Source organism: Kogia breviceps, chromosome 1 (genome assembly GCF_026419965.1).
Source record: "Kogia breviceps isolate mKogBre1 chromosome 1, mKogBre1 haplotype 1, whole genome shotgun sequence".
Taxonomy (NCBI): domain Eukaryota; kingdom Metazoa; phylum Chordata; class Mammalia; order Artiodactyla; family Physeteridae; genus Kogia; species Kogia breviceps.
Genome location: NC_081310.1, coordinates 194,684,669 through 194,704,903, shown reverse-complemented (window position 1 = coordinate 194,704,903; position 20,235 = coordinate 194,684,669). Strand labels below are relative to the sequence as shown.

At 37.4% G+C, this 20,235-nt stretch overlaps 1 protein-coding gene across 11 annotated transcripts in view; it reads left to right on the top strand.

The window, feature by feature from the left end:
- KIF1B (kinesin family member 1B) overlaps positions 1–20,235 on the top strand; it is a 336,458-nt gene that overhangs the window by 219,880 nt on the left and 96,343 nt on the right. For 5 of the 11 annotated variants that reach the window (XM_067017743.1, XM_067017718.1, XM_067017707.1 and 2 more), the window contains exons 3-10: positions 4,855–4,931; positions 5,672–5,851; positions 9,121–9,186; positions 12,760–12,938; positions 13,519–13,630; positions 16,977–17,054; positions 17,909–17,974; positions 18,685–18,702. In XM_067017743.1, the coding sequence (XP_066873844.1) occupies positions 4,855–4,931; positions 5,672–5,851; positions 9,121–9,186; positions 12,760–12,938; positions 13,519–13,630; positions 16,977–17,054; positions 17,909–17,974; positions 18,685–18,702 (776 nt within the window). Of the gene's footprint in view, positions 1–4,854; positions 4,932–5,671; positions 5,852–9,116; positions 9,187–12,759; positions 12,939–13,518; positions 13,631–16,976; positions 17,055–17,908; positions 17,975–18,684; positions 18,703–20,235 lie in introns of all 11 variants that reach the window. The other 6 variants (XM_059057804.2, XM_059057834.2, XM_059057814.2 and 3 more) reach the window with 2 other exon arrangements.

Here is a 20,235-nt window from a genome sequence, read left to right as displayed (position 1 = left end):
ACGAACCCGTGTCCCCTGCATCGGCAGGCGGATTCTCAACCACTGCGCCACCAGGGAAGCCCTGCAATAGCTTTTACATTGATGAAAATATGCTTTATATGTTGAGCATATTCATTAATTATTAGAATTCCATTCATATGTGCATGCTTTCTGGGAGACAAATTAGAAGTCCTGCACACTGTGTTTTAGCTCAGTTGACTTTGATACAAGAATCACTGTGTTGGGCTTCCCTGGTGGCGCAGTGGTTGAGAATCCGCCTGACGATGCAGGAGACACGGGTTCGTGCCCTGGTCCGGGAAGATCCCACATGCCGCGGAGCAACTAAGCCCGTGAGCCATGGCCGCTAGGCCTGCGCGTCCGGAGCCTGTGCTCCACAACGGGAGAGGCCACAACAGTGAGAGGCCCACATACCGCAAAAAAAAAAAAAAAAAAAAAAAGAATCACTGTGTTAAATACTGACCAGGCTTTTCAGGGATAGAATTCTCTCTATATTCTTACTGTGAAAGTTAATAAAATTTACTGGTATTTTATGTGTATATTGCATAGGTATATACTGTTTTGGATTTTCCTTTTAGGTTCCTGAAAATGGTACTAGATTTAATGAAATTAAAATTACACGTGACCTGTGGAGCACATTCATCTGAGCGCCTGTTTGGTGTAGGGCAGTGTAGAGGATCCATAAGACATGGTCCGTGTACTGAAGGGATTTTTAATGTGGTAGGAGCAACAGAGATTTGGTGGCACATCTAAAGGACTCCAATGTAGTATTTTGACTTTTGCCAAGAAGTAGAATTCTTGTATTATGCTTTAGCTTATTTTATCAGTGAACTTTTCTTGCTTTGGTTTAAAAACCACGGAATATGGTTATCATACCCACCAAACATTGGGAGCATTTAAAACAAGATAAAATACCTATTTTTGAAAATTAACATTTGTGTAGTGCTTTACTCATTTAATCCTGTGAACTAGGTATTACCTCAGTTTTATTTTTAACTATTTATTTGTTTGGCTGGGTCTTAGTTGCAGCACGCAGGATCTTCATTGCCACATGCGGGATCTTTTAGTTGCGGCATGCAGGCTCTTAGTTGTGGCATGCGGGATCTAGTTCCCTGACCAGGGATCGAACCTGGGCCCCCTGCATTGGGAGCACAGTCTTAACCACTGGACCACCAGGGAAGTCCCTTACCTCAGTTTTAGAGGGGACACAAAAGTGTAGCAATACCCAAGGTCACAGAAAAATCTAAATCTAAATAAATAAATATATATATATATATATATATATATATTTTTGGTTGCGCTGTGCACCTTGTGGGATCTTAGTTCCCAAGGTCACAGAAAAATCTAAATCTAAATAAATAAATAAATATATATATATATATATTTTTTGGTTGCGCTGTGCACCTTGTGGGATCTTAGTTCCCAACCAGGGATTGAACCTGGGTCCTCAGCAGTGAAAGCGCAGAGTCCTAACCACTGGACCATCAGGGAATTCCCTAAATCTAAATATATTTCTTAATTGTTCTTTTTTTTTTTTTTTTTTTTTTTTTTTGTGGTACGCGGGCCTCTCACTGTTGTGGCCTCTCCCGTTGTGGAGCACAGGCTCAGCTCCGGACGCACAGGCTCAGCGGCCATGTCTCACGGGCCCAGCCGCTCCGCGGCATGTGGGATCTTCCCGGACTGGGGCACAAACCCATGTCTCCTGCATCGGCAGGCAGATTCTCAACCACTGCGCCACCAGAGAAGCCCTAATTGTTCTTACTGATGCTGGTCCTTTATTTCCAAATCCTATACCCTTTCTATTACATGTTCTCTCTCCCCCCTCCCCACTTTTATTAATGGTTGGAAACATCCTGTTTCTTAGTTGGGTTAAAGGAAGTGAGTTAGATCACAGCTGTTATTCAGAAAGAAAAATCCTTTGGCACATATGAAAATATTAATTCATTGTCCGTGGAAGTAATAGTGGAGTTCATGGGCTCTGATGTGCTCAAGCGCTGTCATTAATATTTTATCCTTATAACAGTTTTTTTCCTTTGCAGAGTTTTGGAGTTTAAAAAAATTTTTGCTAGTAAATAAAATAGTCAAGATAATACAATGTATATGTAAATATAAAGAATAATATAAAACAACTCTGTAATTGCCACCCATTCTAACATATAGAAATGACCCACACCTTCTGAGTCTTTCTGCTTACACTTCCCCCCATAAGTCAGGTAACAAGAATATTGAATTTTGCATTTTTCCAAGGTGTCTTTAATATAAATATCTTTAATTTAGGAATTAAAATCTTTTAAATATTGTGGGTAAATTTCATCTTGTTTGACATAACTGTTATATAAATGGCTCTTGAAAATTATATTTTGATTTACTTATTTAATGTTAAAGATATTTTTGTTGCCTGGAGGCAGTTATTTAAAATTCAGTTTGGTATAGTGTATACAGAAGTAGAAATATAATGTTGTACGCATGAAAGTTATCTAACGTTATATACCAATGTTACTTCAAAAAAAAAAAGAGAAAAGGTTGTATCTTTCTTATCTTTCTTTGTATACCTAACACTTAATACACAGCAAATGTGCCCCCCAAAAGTTTGTTAAATGAATTCATGCATCCATGTGCTGAGTGAATGAATAATAGCTGCAAAGAAAAAAATAGATAAAAATAAAAAGCAGCTTGGTTTTGAAGATGGAAGTTAGGAAAATTTATTAGTTTCAGAAGTTTCAAAGATCTGGGAGAAGGGTATATTGAGGAAGAGGAAAAGGATTTCGTGTGAATCAAGGAAGTTACTCACTGGCATAGTTTTTCTTTTTCTTTACGAGAGAAAAGGGAACAAAGGAGTAGGATCTGAAAACTTGCCCTTTCTTAAATCGTTCTTGGCAGAATTGGTACTACCAGTGAGTAGCTAAAGATTTAATGAAATGCGGCTTAAAAGTTTTATGACAGGATTTCCTAAAGGTTAGAAAGTGTTTATTTTAACTGTGGTTTTGAGTGGTAAAGTCTACTTCAGAGGTCATATCCTACATCTTGTTATTGTCCTCCATTGCTGAGCCACTGAAACCTGGAATCTGGTTCACGAAGTATGACACTAATTACCGTTTTCTTGGGAGAGTTTGTGTGTGGCCTTTCATCTTTTAGGAACTATAATTCTCATAGTTTCTAGTTTCAGATGTTGTAAGGAGAGTTCTGAGCAATGCCTGTGATACAGTTTGGGGGGGCAGTGGTCATAAATGTTCATTTCCATGCACATGTGTGTGCATATGCATAGAAATGCCTTACCACGTTTTCCTTGGTGATCGCCGCATGTAGGGAGTATTTAATTGTTGGGTGACTGGGCTCAGGAACTGGACTCTCCAAACTCACATCCTGAATCGCCACTAGCTAGCTCTGTAGCCTTGGGTAAGTTACTTAACCTCTTTGTGATGATTTCTTTATAAAATGGGGATAATAAAACATCTGCTGTATTGAGTGGTTGGGAGGGTTAAACAGGTTTGTGCACAGAAAGTACTTAGAGCTCAGAGTAAGTGCTCCATGAATGTTGGCTATTATTTAAATCTTGTAGGAGGTGCCTTTTGTTTAGAAGTGTACTTCTTTGCTTAGGCTACCATTTGTGTGTGGGGAGATGTTCTTTCTAGAACCATGTCTCCTTGTCACATGATTATGTGCTGTGTGAGCCTTGTTAATACTCTGTCAGCATTTGAGGTTGGAACATAAGTGTGGCCATACCCCGTGGAATCCAGTGAGAGAGAGCTAAGCACCGTAGCAACTGTTGCTATTTGTATCCTGAGCAACAGCTGCCCGGGGCAGATTTATTTTTTAATCCTGATCTCAGATAGCTTGGGATGTGGCCCTGCCTTAGAGAAGTGGATTGGTTGGTCTGGGCTTTGAGGCGATTTCATGACCACATGTTACAAAGATTCTATTCCGTGTGAAATATGAGGTGCTAAAGCTTTGTGTGTGTGAGGGAGGAAGAGAGGCCAAGCCTCAGCATTCAGTCAGTCCCTGAAGTGTGTGACTGGGTTAATCACATGAGAAATCACTTTTTAAAAACAATTTTATTTATTTTTTGGCCACGTTGTGTGGCATGCGGGATCTTAGTTCCCCGACCAGGGGTCGAACCCGTGCCCCTGCGGTGGAAGCACGGAGTCCTAACCCCTGGACCGCCAGGGAAGTCCTAAGAAATCACTTTTAATATGGACAGTGAGGCTTCATACTTTTCAGTCAAAAGTAATTTTACTGTTTATGACATTCTACAGATGATTTAGAGGTCTATGTTTCTAGTGTATACACGCACACACATACGTACACACGTGTATACATATATCTAATAACTTACGTATTAGTTATTATCAATTGTGGATTTCACAAAAACTATCTTTCCAATGAATGCTTCATTACTAAACGCTTTTCTTAAGTAGATAGTAGGATCTTTAAAAAGCGTTTGTTTTAAATAGTGGTTGGATTAATTCAGTAATTTTCTAATTTTTATTTCTGATATATTGAAATATTTCAAGCCTTATGAAGCACCTTGAAATAGTAACATGGTCCATTTCCAAATTTTGTCTGCTAACTTACCTAGGATTCAGTCACAAGATATTTACTGAGCACCTACTATGTACCAAGCTCTGTTGTAAATTCTGGTGACATATAGTGAACGTTGTTGGTCTGATTCTTTTCAAGTTCTCTATATAGATCCTACCTATTAAAAATGTGATTATTTTTGTTTTTCGATTGCCCTATTCAGATTCAGTGGTATGAATTTACTGATTTGGATGTTTTGAGTTTACAGTATAACATCATGCTGAACTAAAAAACATTTAACTGAGTCACTTACAAAATCAAAACATTTTCATCCTCTAGGTATTATTAACCCAAAGAACCCAAAGGAAGCTCCAAAGTCCTTCAGCTTTGACTACTCCTACTGGTCTCACACCTCGGTGAGTGTACCCATGGTGCAGCGTGGTAGAACAGTGTGTGTTTTAAACCTTTTGAAAGAGCCTGCATGTCCACAGGGAAAACAAAGATTACCAACATCTAGGGAAATGAAGAGTAAGACCCTTTGCAGTATCCCCTTACTGATTATAGGACCCCAAATCTTGCTGGCTTCTAGGGATCCTTCCTAAACTAGAGTTTGCTTCTGCATCTCTTTGTTATGCATTTTTTGTTCTTTCTTTCCTATTTTGTGTTAGAGTAGATGTTTTAAGCTATTGCAAAGCCTAATTGCCAAGGGAAGGGCCTGTGAAAGGGGTTGGAAAACATTCTTCACTGAAAGCTGTGTTTATTGAGAAATAGCCACACCACCTGGAGTGAATTAAAAGAAATATTTTTATATGTGGACTTGATCTTTTATCTTTCAGCCCCATTTTCCACTTAAAATTTTCTTGGAGCTCCCTGTGAATGGAAGAGTGATACTTTCAAGGTTTTGGAAAATGAAATGTAATCATGTCAGATAATTTCATGTAGATATTTTTATGTATGGCTGGCGTGGATGTCTCTAATAGTGCCTCTGTGTGTGTGTATTTAATGGGAAAAATAAACTATATGTAGGGGGGACTTAAAAAATATATTTTAGGTGATTATTCTGATTTCAAACACTTATTTATTATAGAAGTAACCAAATAAGCATAGGAAAGAATATGAATAAAATGCCATTTATTTTTCCTTTTAATCTTTACAGCCCGAAGATCCGTGTTTTGCATCTCAAAACCGTGTGTACAATGATATTGGAAAGGAAATGCTCTTACATGCCTTTGAAGGTTATAATGTCTGTATTTTTGCCTATGGGCAGACTGGTGCTGGGAAGTCTTATACAATGATGGGTAAACAAGAAGAAAGCCAGGCTGGCATCATTCCACAGGTAAAAAAGAAAAAAACAAGAATGGGGCTTCCCTGGTGGCGCAGGGGTTGAGAATCTGCCTGCCAATGCAGGGGACACAGGTTTGAGCCCTGGTCTGGGAAGATCCCACATGCTGCGGAGCAACTAGGCCCATGAGCCACAACTACTGAGCCTGCGCGTCTGGAGCTTGTGCTCTGCAACAAGAGAGGCCGCGATAGTGAGAGGCCTGCGCACCGCGATGAAGAGTGGCCCCTGCTCGCCGCAACTAGAGAAAGCCCTCACACAGAAACCAAGACCCAACACAGCCAAAAATAAATAAATTATTTAAAAAAAAAACAAAAAAAAAGAAAATAGTAGTACTTTTTAAAAAAAAAAGAATGAAAAACCTCTGCTCATTATTACTCTTAGTCCTCAATTGCATTAACAGTTATTTTTATTAGCAAACATTTATTCAGGGCCTGTTATATGCGAGGCACAAAAATAATTCCCTTTCCCTGAGAGGAGCTAACAGTCTGATGGAAAAGACTGAAATGTATTCATGTCTGTTTTTAAAGGTGGAAAAGTTGACTTTTTGTAAAGGTTTTGCTGTATATCATATCCAATGCCATGTTACTTTATCTTTTGAACAATGTTACCAGCTTCTTTAAAAAGTGATAGTATGGGGCTTCCCTGGTGGCGCAGTGGTTGAGAGTCCGCCTGCCGATGCAGGGGACACGGGTTCGTTCCTGGGTCCGGGAAGATCCCACATGCTGCCGAGTGGCTGGGCCCGTGAGCCATGGCCGTTGAGACTGCGCGTCCGGAGCCTGTGCTCTGCAATGGGAGAGGCCACAACAGTGAAAGGCCCGCGTACCGCAAAAAAAAAAAAAAAAAAGTGATAGTATGTGTCAGGCTCTGTTCTGAATCCTGGGGACACCTGGTGCGTGTTGTTGGTCTGATTTTTTTTCCCAAGTTCATATATAGGTCACCTCTTTTTTTTTTTTTTGCGGTACGCGGGCCTCTCACTGTTGTGGCCTCTCCCGTTGCAGAGCACAGGCTCCGGACGCGCAGGCTCAACGGCCATGGCTCACCGGCCCAGCCACTCGGCAGCATGTGGGATCTTCCCGGACCGGGGAACGAACCCGTGTCCCCTGCATCGGCAGGCGGACTCAACCACTGCGCCACCAGGGAAGCCCTAGATCACCTCTTAAGAATGTGTTTATTTTTGTTTTTTGATTGCCTTAATTTGATTGCCTTTCCTTTTATCTTGTTAAATTCTATCACTTAAAACTTGAACAGTCTGAGATTTTATTTTTCTTTTTTAAGAGTAGTTTTTTGATTCTGTATTGTTTGGGAATGGAGAAAAGTTGTGACACAGGTACATTTAGGAACAACTTCTTTTGCTAGTAACAGAAACGTGGTTTGCTTTTATTAATGATATTTGGGATTAATTTTAAAGTGTTCTTTTACTATAGGCCTAGTGTGGCCATTGCTATATTCTGAAAATAAAATATATAAGGGAGCAATATCTACTTTTTTGAATGGTTTTTTGAATGGATTATTGAATGGATTATTATATAATTGAAATGCTTATTATTAATAAAGATTAGGACATTTTCAGAAAAAAATGAACATACTACATGCACACACACACACACACACACATACATACAAAAACACACACTCACATATATTTTTTAAAATTTTGGCTGTGCCAGGTCTTAGTTGCGGCACGCAAGGATCTTTAGCTGTGGCACGCAGACTTCTTATTTGCGTTATGCATGTGGGATCTAGTTCCCCAATCAGGGATTGAACCTGGGCCCCCTGCATTGGGAGCACGGAATCTCACCCCCTGGACCACCAGGGAAGTCCCTATTTTTTTTTTTAACGTAAAAAGTAATATGTGTATTAAGACATATATTTGGGAATTGTCCTTCTTTGTGTATAGTAATGGTAATAATTATAATACTAATTAGAGGAAACATTAAATGTAGCCCTCATAATGTGCCAAGCACAGGTCTAAGTCTTTGCTTTTACTACTATATATTAACTTCTTTGACAATAAAATAATTGTAGATATAGCAAGTAATATTAAATAGTCCTCTTTAATTTGTTTGTTATTGGAATTCTTGTATAGTTACATATATCTCTTTTCTGGTAGAATTTTTAAATATTTTATTTTAATGCCAAAGCATGAATTTTTAAGAAGACTTATGTTTTAGAAACTGCCCCTTAAAATCCATCTTAAATTCTATTTAGACTTCTAGAGAATCATGAACATATAGTTCATTTTTCAAATGTATATTGATTGCCTTAATACTAAATATATAGCAAATGAAAATTCAGTGGATTTTTCTTAATTATTCTTATTTAAAACATCACATATTTAAAATAAATTCAAAGGATAGGGAGAGTGAAATTTTATAATTTTCCTGATCTAGAAAAATTCTTTTCTGTTAGAAATGTCACTGTGTAATGGAACAGCCTCTCATAAAAGGGATTGGAATCTTAAGGCAGAGGTAAAAGGGAAGAATTTATAGAGTCAAAATTGTTCTCAAAAATACCTTTATTGGGCTTCCCTGGTGGTGCAGTGGTTGAGAATCCGCCTGCCGATGCAGGGGACACGGGTTCGTGCCCTGGTCCGGGAAGATCCCACATGCCGCGGAGCAACTAAGCCCGTGAGCCATGGCCGCTAGGCCTGCGCGTCCGGAGCCTGTGCTCCGCAACGGGAGAGGCCACAACAGTGAGAGGCCCGCATACCGCAAAAAAAAAAAAAAAAAAAAAAAAAAAAAAAAAAAAAAAAAAACCTTTATTTACTCTTTTCAAATAGTGTATATTCTCTCTATGCATATATGTATGAATTTACAATGTATATAGTAACTGAGAACATATAATAAAATTTGTCATGATAAATAAGTGTGCAAAATACAGTTTAATAGTAGTTTTACTCCTACAATTATAATACTGATAGTTGAGTCACAGTTAATTCTAGTATAATATGAAGAGTTGAATTCACATGAAGTAAAATCAATGACATAACAATAGAAGAGACATAATCCCTTCTCTTCCCCTATATGTGGCTTTCTTTCTAAGGAAACATTGAGGTGATACTGTTGAGGGCCAATAGGGATTAGATGAGAAGAATGTATTAAAAACTTTCCTTTTATTTCATTCAAAGCATTTACCTTTGATGTTGATGCCATTAATATTTAGAGAAAAAAAGAGAAAGGGGATCTCGCTAATCCCTTTAGCACGCATGGGTGACATAGTACTTCTGATTTACGCTCTTCGTGCCTCTCGTTCTGTTTCTACAGTTATGTGAAGAACTATTTGAGAAAATCAACGACAACTGTAATGAAGAAATGTCTTACTCTGTAGAGGTGCGTACAATCGTGGGTTAAAAGCAGAGTCCTCTGTGCTCCATTTCCTCAAATGCTACTTTTGAATGGTTCTGAATTATGACTGAGCTATAGATCACTTAACCATTGCCCCAATTCTGTACTTTGAGGCTGTTTCTAAGTTTTGGTTATAATGAAGAATGTTGCAGTTAAATCCTTGTTCATAAGATTGTGGCTTTATTTTCAATTATTTCCTTTTTATGTATGTTGGTTGTCAGATGATACATTTGAATTGCCAAATGGCATTTTGAAAGGCTATACCAATTTTCCATTCCATCAGGAGGGTGTAAGCACCCACTGTGTCCTCTTGAACGTTTAGTATTTTTGTTTTTTAATCTTTGCCAATTTAATAAGGGAAATTTTCTCACGCTTAAAATTAGAATTTCTTTGATTAGCAGTGTGATTGAACATCTTATAAATTATGCATATGCCTGTTTACATTTTGGGATTGCAAAGTTTTTGTTATTCATTTGCATGAACTCTTCCCCCTTTAATATTATTAATAATGACTTTTGACAGTCATAGGTTTTAAAAGTATATGTAATCAAATCTCTTCTCCCCTTCTCCCCTTTGTAATTGTTAATAATCTTGGAAAGTTATTCTCCATTCAGTGTATATACTCTAGTTCTTTTGAGAAGAGGTCTGTAGAATTACATTATATATGTTAGTTTATTTGATAAACATTTCCACTTTTTTGTACAAGTGCTTTATGAAGCTGTTGTTTTACACATCCCCATTTTTGGTATTCAGTTTCATAGTAGCTGAAGTTATTAAAACATTCTGTTAACATGAGCTTGTTGTTTTGAGAAATCAGTCTGTTTTTTAAGTGACTTCTAGATTTTTAAAAATGTGTATGTTGTGACTTTCTATAGGTCTTATGCAATTCTTAGTTGACCCACTTAGCTGATTTGGGTTTTTTCTTTGCCTATAAAGTGTTGTATACATTTCAAAGAATTCTGCCTGGTAACTTATCATGCACCAAAAGGGGAATGTGCTGCTCTAAAAATATTTTTTTGTTAAAGTGAATTCTCTGAATAGCTTATCTCATCCTATAACTATTCTTATTTGAATATTAAATGTATAGCAAATGAAAATCAGTAGATCTTTATTAATCATTCTTATTAAAATATCATAAATTTTAAATAAATTCAAAGGATAGGGAGAGTGACAATGTGATTGAAGTTTTTGAGCTTATAGGTGATGAAAGAAGCTGCCATTTTCTTTCATATTATTCAGAGTTCACAGGCTTATTTGGAGTGCACAGTGTATCCCTAATTGATACTTTGTTGTTCTTCACATTGGTGGGACCTCTGCCTCCTCTCTTGCCTCTCCTTTATTTACTCTGCTGCAGACACACTGGCCTTTTTTTTTGTTTTTGTTTTGTTTTTTTTTTTGCTGTTTCTGGAACACACCAGGAACATTCCTACCTCAGTGCCTTTTCATTTACATTTCTTTTGGCCTGAAATTTTCTTTCCTGGATGTCTTTTTCTTTTTTTTTTCTTTTTAATATTTATTTAGTTGCGCCGGGTCTTAGTTGTGGCAGGCAAACTCCTTAGTTTTGGCAAGCAGGCTCCCTAGTTGTGGCTTGCAGGCTCCTTAGTTGTGGCATGCAAACTCTTAGTTGCGGCATGCGTGTGGGATCTCGTTCCCTGACCAGAGATTGATCCCAGTCCCCCTGCATTGGGATTTCAGAATCTTTGCCACCAGGGAAGTCCCAGTATCTTTTTGACTAAGTTTTCACCTCCAGGTCTTTTGCTCAAATCATACCCTCTCAGTGAGGCTTGCCATGACCACCTTATTTAATATTGCAACTTGCCCTCTACCCCAGCACTCCTGACCTCTCTTGCTCTGTTCTTTTTTTTTTAATAGTACTCATCACTTCTAACCTACTTTATAATATTTTACTTATTTTTTATGTTTGTTGTTTATTTTCAGTATCCCTTTTAGAATCATAAGCTCATTAAGTCAGGGATCTCTATTTACTGATGTATGCCAAGTGCCTATAAAGTGCCTGGAAGCTAATGGTGCTCAGGGAATTGAATTTGCCAAGTGGGATCTATGATGGTTGGTTCAGAAGTAGTGATGTCTTTAGATGGATTTGCACATTAGAGAATAAGTAACGGAGCACATCAACCTTACTGAGGTTATTTGGGTCCTCTTAGTACCATGCCTGTGTGAAAAGGGACAGCAAATTTTCCAAGAAAATATATCTTCCTGGGATTCAGGATTGTATGTACAAGTTTTAAGTACACGAGAATGATTAAAGTTACCATTTCAATTTCTCATTTAGGATAACCTGCTTTAAGAAAGAATATTTGTTGTCCTGTTGTTTTATTCTTGTAATAGATCAATTATCTTTTGAGGGTTTTCAGTATTTTAAGAACATTTAAAAATACAGTATAAATATGGTCAGAGCAGACTGAAAGAGAACAGAATGGAGATAGTTTTATTTCAGATATTCTGAAAATGTTTCTCTAGAAATTTAAACTTGAAGAATGCAGGAGTTACACTGTATGCTTGAACAACTCGGTGACACAGAAGTGTTTTATTCCTAGGGAGGCATTGTGATGGGGCTTTTACTGTGGTGAATTTGTCCCGCTTCAGAGCCTTGGTTGCTTAGAAGTCTGATCTTGTAGATCCTTCAAAGCCAGACTCTTGAGTGAAGCTCATTTGACTGATGTTAGGAAACCACCATGTTGGTTTGTTACTTTCCCATGAGGAATAAATATTACCCTGACCAGAACACTCACATTAGCAAAACTGGTATATTATCCTCCTGTGGGCAGACCTTTATTGGAACCCTGTTGTTTTTTTTTTGGTGAGTATGGAATTGGAGAGGAGTTGATTAGACAAATTAAATGTTCAGTTGCTTCAGATGAAGAAATGATAGCCTAATACATCCCTTTCCATGATAGGAATGTTCTTGCTGGTGGGACAAGAATTCCTGAAGTGTACTGTCTGTGGCTTCCCCTTTCCCCTGGGGACTTGGACAGGTCCTCCCAAACAATCAGGCTCCATGCTAACCAACCCCTTCTGATAGATATATGTTTGGTCACAATGTGGCCAGACTTAAAGTATGAGTCACAGATCTCTTTTGTCTTCCCTACTCTGGAATATTGATGTTGTTCCTTGGTTTTAACACTAATAGAAATCTTGTTTCCAAGCTTTTGGAGTAACCTCATTGTAATCCCCAATTATTGACAGCAGCATGCATTTAAAAAACCCAAACACTAATAACTGATAAGTTACTACTAAAAATGATATTTTTTCTGCCTAAGACAAGTAGCAGCTATTGTGTGCAGAGAGAGCCTGTTCTTTCCCCCTTTTCTTTCCTGAGAAAGTCAGAAGGCTGGTTCTAACCTACTCAGTTATATCTATGCCACTGGTAATAGAATAAAAGGGACTGGAATTGGTATTTCACCTTGTAAAGTTTACTGATATCTAATTGTAGAGCTTTTAATAAAAGGTGAAAAGATAAAAAGATTTAAAAATCTTTTTAATGTATAAGATTTCTTTTTCCAAGTCCTCTAAATCACTTTGATAATATGTTCCTAGGTGAGCTACATGGAAATTTACTGTGAAAGAGTACGAGACTTGCTGAATCCCAAAAACAAGGGTAACTTACGTGTGCGTGAACATCCACTTCTTGGCCCGTATGTGGAGGATCTGTCAAAGTTGGCAGTAACTTCCTACACAGACATTGCTGACCTCATGGATGCTGGGAACAAGGCCAGGTATGGCAGGAAATCGACCCTGATGCCTGAGGTCTTTGGTACATTTTGAGGCCTTTTGTTCCTGGTTAAGGATTTGAGACCACATTTATAACTATGAAAGTTGCTGTCACTGTGGAGTCCTCCGATCCTTTGGCTATGCTAGAGAAGCAGGGTCCTCAGCATATTTGGTATCCTTCTCATCCAAACAATGCACTGCTGAAACACGTTAGAACTTTCAGTTTTACTGTTAGGTTTTCATCAAGTTGTAAAATGTTGGTTATCACATGCCTGTGGTAGTAATTGATTCCAGAATAAGTGAGCACCTAATAAAGAATAAAAATCAAATGCCTTGGTGGTTTCTAAAGTTATAGCTGGAGTATGAAGAATGATTCTGATGGGGTGCCTTTGGAGTTGGCAGGTAACTTGATAAGTTCACAGATAAGGTATATTGAGAGCAATTTTGTGTAACTGACAATCTTGTAATCTGAATAAGTTTAAAGCTGTCGCTTGTGATTGTTATGCTTATAATTTGGAGGCTACTGTCATTTTAACATTCATCTAAGGATTCCATTGTCATGTGGTCACATTTATGTTTTTTTAGGACAGTGGCAGCTACCAACATGAATGAAACAAGTAGCCGTTCCCACGCTGTGTTTACCATTGTTTTCACCCAGAAGAAGCATGATACTGAAACCAACCTTTCCACTGAGAAGGTAGGAGAACTTCAGTGTCTGGGCTTGAGTTGTGTGGAATGGGGATTTTCAGAAGTCCCTTCTGCTACCTTCTGATTTTGTGGAAGGGAAGGAAGTTGCCTTTTTACTTAATGAAGGATATTTTATACTTTCCACTAGTCATTTTTATTCCACTGTAAACCAGTTTTGAGCATGGGTTCTTGAGTGAAATTGCAAGATAGAAAATAAAGTTAAGAAAAAACAATTCAAGACTTTTGAGTCTCAAAAACTGCTCTATGCAAGGGTTAAGCAGTTCTGTGGGGAAGAAGATCCTTCCTTTTCTTCTTGACTAGAATCTCTTAATTACCTTGTTAACTTCTCTGGTATGTGTATTTTACTTTTTTGAGCTCTGATAATGTTACTGTGGAATTAAACTGTTTAAGCAAACAATTAAGCAGACAAGATGTGTTTTATTCTTGGGAAAAAAATAACTGCACAGCATTTCTGATGTTTGTCAAATACCTGTGCTTGTTAGTTTCTCATTTTCTACAGTGGTTGGTTAAATATAGTAGACGTCGGGATTAAATTGCTTGCTTTAGATCTTAGCTCTGCCATTTTTCTGCAGTGTTATGTTGGGCAAGTTAGTCTTTGTGCTTCAGTTTCTCTAATCTTATAGGATTGGTGAAGAGGAGTAAATATTAATATAGGGTAAGTGCATCTACTAGTGCCTGGCACAGAGTAGCCACTCAAATGTTAATTTTATTGTTATTACTATTAATAATAGACTTATGTTGATTTCTACTTTGCCTGCATTCCTAAGTGGCACGCAGCTGGATTTTTAAATCTGAAGTTAGATTTATTGTCCTGGCTGTTATAAAAGATCTTGCCTTCTAAACTGAGTACTTTGTGATGCTGATACCACTAAAAACTAAAATCAGCTTTTAGTTGGTGACTTGTTTGTTTTTTTAGCTGAAGATTATTCTTCAAAATACGCTCTTCATATAGGTGATCAAATAACTTGACACTGCCTAGCCAGAGGTTCTATATTAATGTCATTTAGTAGTCAGTATTTGTCTGAATGGCACCAAGGAACATGCTATGTGAAAGCATTTTTTCTTTTCTTCCCTGATGTTAAATCTATAAAAATAATGATGTTAACCCATAACCATAGCTTCCTTGATAATCAATTTTGGATACTTTTCTGTAAACTTCCCTGAAGCCTTAAAAATTTTTTTAAAACAACTTTATTGAGGTATTATTGAAGTGCAACAAACACATATTTAGAGTATAAAATTGGATCACATATGTATACAGTAGTCCCACCCTTTATTTGCCGGAGATAACATTCCAAGACCTGCAGTGAATGCCTGAAAGTGCAGATAGTATCAAAACCTTATATATACTGTTTTTTTCCCATACATTTATTATATTTAGGATAAAGTTTAATTGATAAATTAGGCACAGTAAGAGATTAATGACAATAATAAAATAGAACAATTACAATAATATACTGTGATATTGATATGTGAATGTAGTCTCTCTCACTCTCAGAATATCTTATTGTACAAATTTAGTGCCTTTTCCATCTTAACTAAACAGTTATCACACATTGTCGCCATAACTTTTGTAGCTAGAAGTGCAACAGCAAAACTAGCATGAATTTCTTTTTCCCTCTTCACAATTTCATGAATAGAAGATTCATTGTTACCGTAGATATTAGCAACCTCAGCATACATTTAAAAGAAGCACTTTGGGGCTTCCCTGGTGGCGCAGTGGTTGAGAGTCCACCTGCCAATGCAGGGGACACGGGTTCGTGCCCCGATCCGGGAAGATCCCACATGCCGCGGAGCGGCTGGGCCCGTGAGCCGTGGCCGCTGAGCCTGCGCATCCGGAGCCTGTGCTCCACAACAGGAGAGGCCACAACAGTGAGAGGCCCGCGTACCGCAAAAAAAAATAAAAAAAAAAAATAGTGAATTAAAAGAAGCACTTTACGGCTTCTCTTTGGCATATCTGAATTACCAGCATTACTATTCTTGCGCTTTGGGGCCATTATTAAGTAAAATAAGGGTCACTTGAACACCAGGACTGTGATACCACAACAACTGGTCTGATGACTGAGCCAGCTACTAAGTGACTAAGGAGTGGGATATGCTGGACAAAGAGATTATCACAACTCAGGCATGGACCAGGATAGAGCGAGATTTCATCATGCTACTTAGAATGACACACCATTTAAAACCTATGAATTGTTCATTTCTGGAATTTTCCATGTAATATTTTCTGACTGCAATTGACCATGGGTAACTGAAACTGTGGAAAGTGAAACGGTGGATAAGGGGGGACTACCTGTACACCTGTAAAACCAGTACCACAATTCAGATAATGAAAATTTCTATTACTCCCCAAAGTTGCCTTATGCCCCTTCGTAATCTCTTCCACTCTCATCCTCAGGCAATCCCTGATTTGATTTCTGTCACTATAGATTAGTTAACACTTTCCAGAATTTTGTATAAATAGAATCATATAGTACGTACTATTTTCTGCCAGCTTCTTTCAACTTAGCATAATGATTTAGAGATTCATCTATTGTTGTGTGTATCCATAGTTCACTCATTTTCATTGCTGATCAGTATTCCATTGTATAGATAGATCACAGTTTGCGCATTATTTCATCTGTTGATGGTCATTTAAATGAACAGTTTTTGATTATTACAGATGAAGATGCCATGAACATTTGTATACAGGTCTTTGTGTGCATACTTGTTTTTTGTTTCTCTTGGTAAATACCTAGGAGTAGGGGACTTCCCTGGTGGTCCAGTTGTTAAGAATCCACACTTCTACTGCAGGGGGTGCGGGTTCAATCCCTGGCTGTCGAACTAAGATCCTGCATGCCACACGGTGTGGCCAAAAAAAAAAAAAAAAAAACAAGAATGAAAAACAACAACAAAAAATACCTAGGAGTAGGATGGTTGAGTCTTACGATAGGTGTACGTTTAGTTTCTTAAGAATCTGCCAAACTGCTTTCAAAAGCGATTGTAAAATTTTACATTCCCATCAGCAGTGTGTGAGAGTTCCGGTTGTTAGAAGCTTCATTTTTAATATGCCATTTAATGGGTTAATGAGTTTTATACATTTTTATGACATATTGTTTTAAAATGTGTTTCTCCTAAAATTACTTCTTTTAAACCAAGATAATCTCTATGAAATTTTTTTTGCATGCTCTTTAAATTGACTGCAGTATGTTTGTCTTCTTCTACCACGTATAAGAGGTCTAATTAATATTTTTAGTGTTCTCTCTGACTTAATCTTTTAATTTCTTGCCTCTAAATGTTTTCTACTTCAACCGAGCTTATTTTTTAATTGCCCCAATGTTATTGTTCTTTACCAGGTCAGTAAAATCAGCTTGGTGGATTTAGCGGGAAGTGAACGAGCTGATTCAACTGGTGCCAAAGGAACTCGATTAAAGGTATTTATTTTACCAAACAAATAGCCTAGTCAATAAATGTTCCTTCCTTGGGAATTCCCTGGTGGTCCAGTGGTTAGGACTCCTTGCTTTCACTGCTGAAGGTGCGGGTTCAATCCCCGGTCGGGGAACTAAGATCCCATAAGCTGTGCAGTGCGGCCAAAAAAAAAAAGTTCTATAACACAGGTCAGCAAACTATGGCCAGTAGGCCAAATCTGGCCCACTGCCTGTTTTTGTAAATAAAATTTTATTGGGACACAGCTACATCTATTTGTGTATTGTCTGTGGCTGCTTTCATGCTATAGTGATAGGGTTGAGAAGTTGCAGCAGAGACCACATGGCCCACAAAACCTTTTACAGAAACAATCTTCTGTCTTCTGATCTGTAACTTCAAGGCAAAGATATGTTACATGATAACAGTTAAGGTGAACTTCATGGTCAAGGTGAAAATTGAACTGTATTTTGAGGAACAGTTAGAATTTGGTTAGATGGAAGTAAGGGACAGTAATGGGAAAAGAATACACAAGATCTAGATGTGAGAACAAGCGTGGAGTTTTCTAGAGATATGCTTAACAGGAGGAGAAATTTCATGTCATTGAGTGGTCAGAAGAAGGCCGCATCTGTGAGTTTTTGGAGCACAGACATCTTGACGACACTTCGGGACCGTGAGTTAGGCACGTGGTCCTGGCATGTCAACAAGTGGAGAGGAGTAAAGATTGAGGGTTAAAGGAGGTTTTTAGAACTTGTGGTCATAAATAAATAATGCTAGCATATGGTTAATTGTATTTTATGTGTTATATATGATGTGGCAATAGTAGACATTATCATAATTCTTTTATGTTTGGTGTTGATTTCAGGAAGGAGCAAATATTAATAAGTCTCTTACAACTCTGGGTAAAGTCATTTCAGCCTTGGCAGAGGTGGTAAGTGTTATACTTCACTGCATGAGAAAATTTGTTCAACACATGTACTTGACGATATTTTATGGTGGCTCATGAAGGATGTTCTCTTGGTCCTTTTATATAATCTTGCCTTTCTCCTTTTAAAGCTTTTCAGATAAGATACAGGGTATAACACACTTTGACTTTGTACTGAAAATAAAAGTGATTAAGGAGAATGAAAGTAAATGTAGATCTGTAAAGGCTAGAATTAAAACTAGGTCTTTGCAAAGACTTAACGTTTGACTATTTGAGCCTTATTTTATATCTCTCATAAAAACCAAGTGTAGATTTATTACATATTCTTTTCTATATGATCTTTTCTAAATAGGATACTATACATTTTAGAGTATTTTGAGCAATTTGCCTTGGTGAATGCTGTTGATGTGTGGGCCAATAATAGACTTTAAAAAATAGTTTTATTTTTTCTTATTCCTTAGCTGTGGAACACTAAAGCTGAAACAATTTTTGTATAGGGGGCTTCATTATTTAGGTTAGAAGCTAAGGAACTAGCTAGGTACTGTACGCTTTAATTTAGTTTAGTACCTCATTTGAATCCCTAAAAAGAATTAAGTGTTTTCTTGCTTGTCTCTGAGAAGTCATATTCAATTTATGACTTAAAATTTAAACAAAATATTTTCTATTTGGAGGCTTATCCTGTGTTTTCATTCTCTTTTAAATGCTTTCATCTGTAGGATAACTGCACCAGCAAGGTATGGTGGGGCTTGGTTGAAATGAACAAGCTGTATAATCAGTTGTGATGATTTTAAATCCTCAGCAGGTTATATGGAGGCCTAAGTAGGAATGGGACCTTCAAAAAGCTTTTTGTTATTTATTTTCTAGCTCTGGAATTTAGAATTGCTGTTTAGGGTAACCATGAATCATGAGACTACACACCACAATTAATTTAGGGAACATGATGTGCTTTGGAGAACGAGTAAGGGAACAAGAGAGAAATTTGAGGATGCTTCTATATTGTGTTATCTTATGGTGCTTCTCCTAGTGATCTATAAGATTGTCACTGGAAGAAGTCGCTTATAAACCTCTTAAAGAGCAATAAAAGAAATTTCTTATGGTACCATTCTAAAACATAGCTGGCTTCTTGAAATTATTGGTATATATTTTTTAAACCTCTTTGTATTATCTTGTTTCCTACCATGGAAAGTCATGGATTATTTAATCATTAAAAAATTTTTTTTCTGCTGTTTGATTATACATAAAGTAAAGGCTCTAGAATCAAGTTAAATTTCTAACTGTATGTACAAAACACATTATTTGCATCCTTATTAATCCAGATACAATAGATTTTTCTTTTCCTTAACTTCTACACAGATATTCTAAAATTTATTACTACTCTTTAGCATAAATAATAGAGCACTTTAACAGTTTGTTTTGAATCATAAGAGTAACATCAGGGATAGAGGCAGTGTCTGCATTGAAATATTTTAAAATATAGATTTGTGTATTCTCTACTTCTACAAAAATATTAATAAAACATAATGCTCTTTTTCTGTTTTTTTTTTTAATTATTATTTTTTTAGTTTTATTTATTTATTTTGCTGCGTTGGGTCTTCATTGCTTCGCGCGGGCTTTCTCTAGCTGCGGCAAGCGGGGGCTACTCTTCATTGCAGTGTGTGGGCTTCTCATTGCAGTGGCTTCCCTTGTTGCAGCGCATGGGCTCTAGGTGCACAGGCTTCAGTAGTTGTGACTCATGGGCTCTAGAGTACAGGCTCAATAGTTGTGGTGCACGGGCTTAGTTGCTCCGCAGCATGTGGGATCCTCCCTGGCCAGGGCTCGAACCCGTGTCCCCTGCATTGGCAGGAGGATTCGTAACCACTGCACCATCAGAAGCCCCTGTTTTCTGTTTGTTATTTTTGTAAAGCTGCCTTAGAGTAAGACATCTCTCTCTTATTTGATATTATACATGTGTGGATATTCTTCACATATCTAATCTGGGTCCCAGAACAATGAAGACTTAAAATTTTAGTGATATTCTACCTTGTCCATTTGCTTATCTGTTAAGCTCCATATCAACCAGAAGAAGGAAGAGTCCTAGTTTTCTATGTATTTCCCACACTGCTCTATGCCACAACATTTTGCAAATGATTTTTTAATAATCAGTTTTATGAAACCCAGTTTAGTACTTTGTATCTGTGTCATAAACTGTAACAGATCAGAAATAAATTTTAGTTTTTATGTAACAAACATGAGTTTTGGTGAATTAAGATGTATTATTATTTCCACTG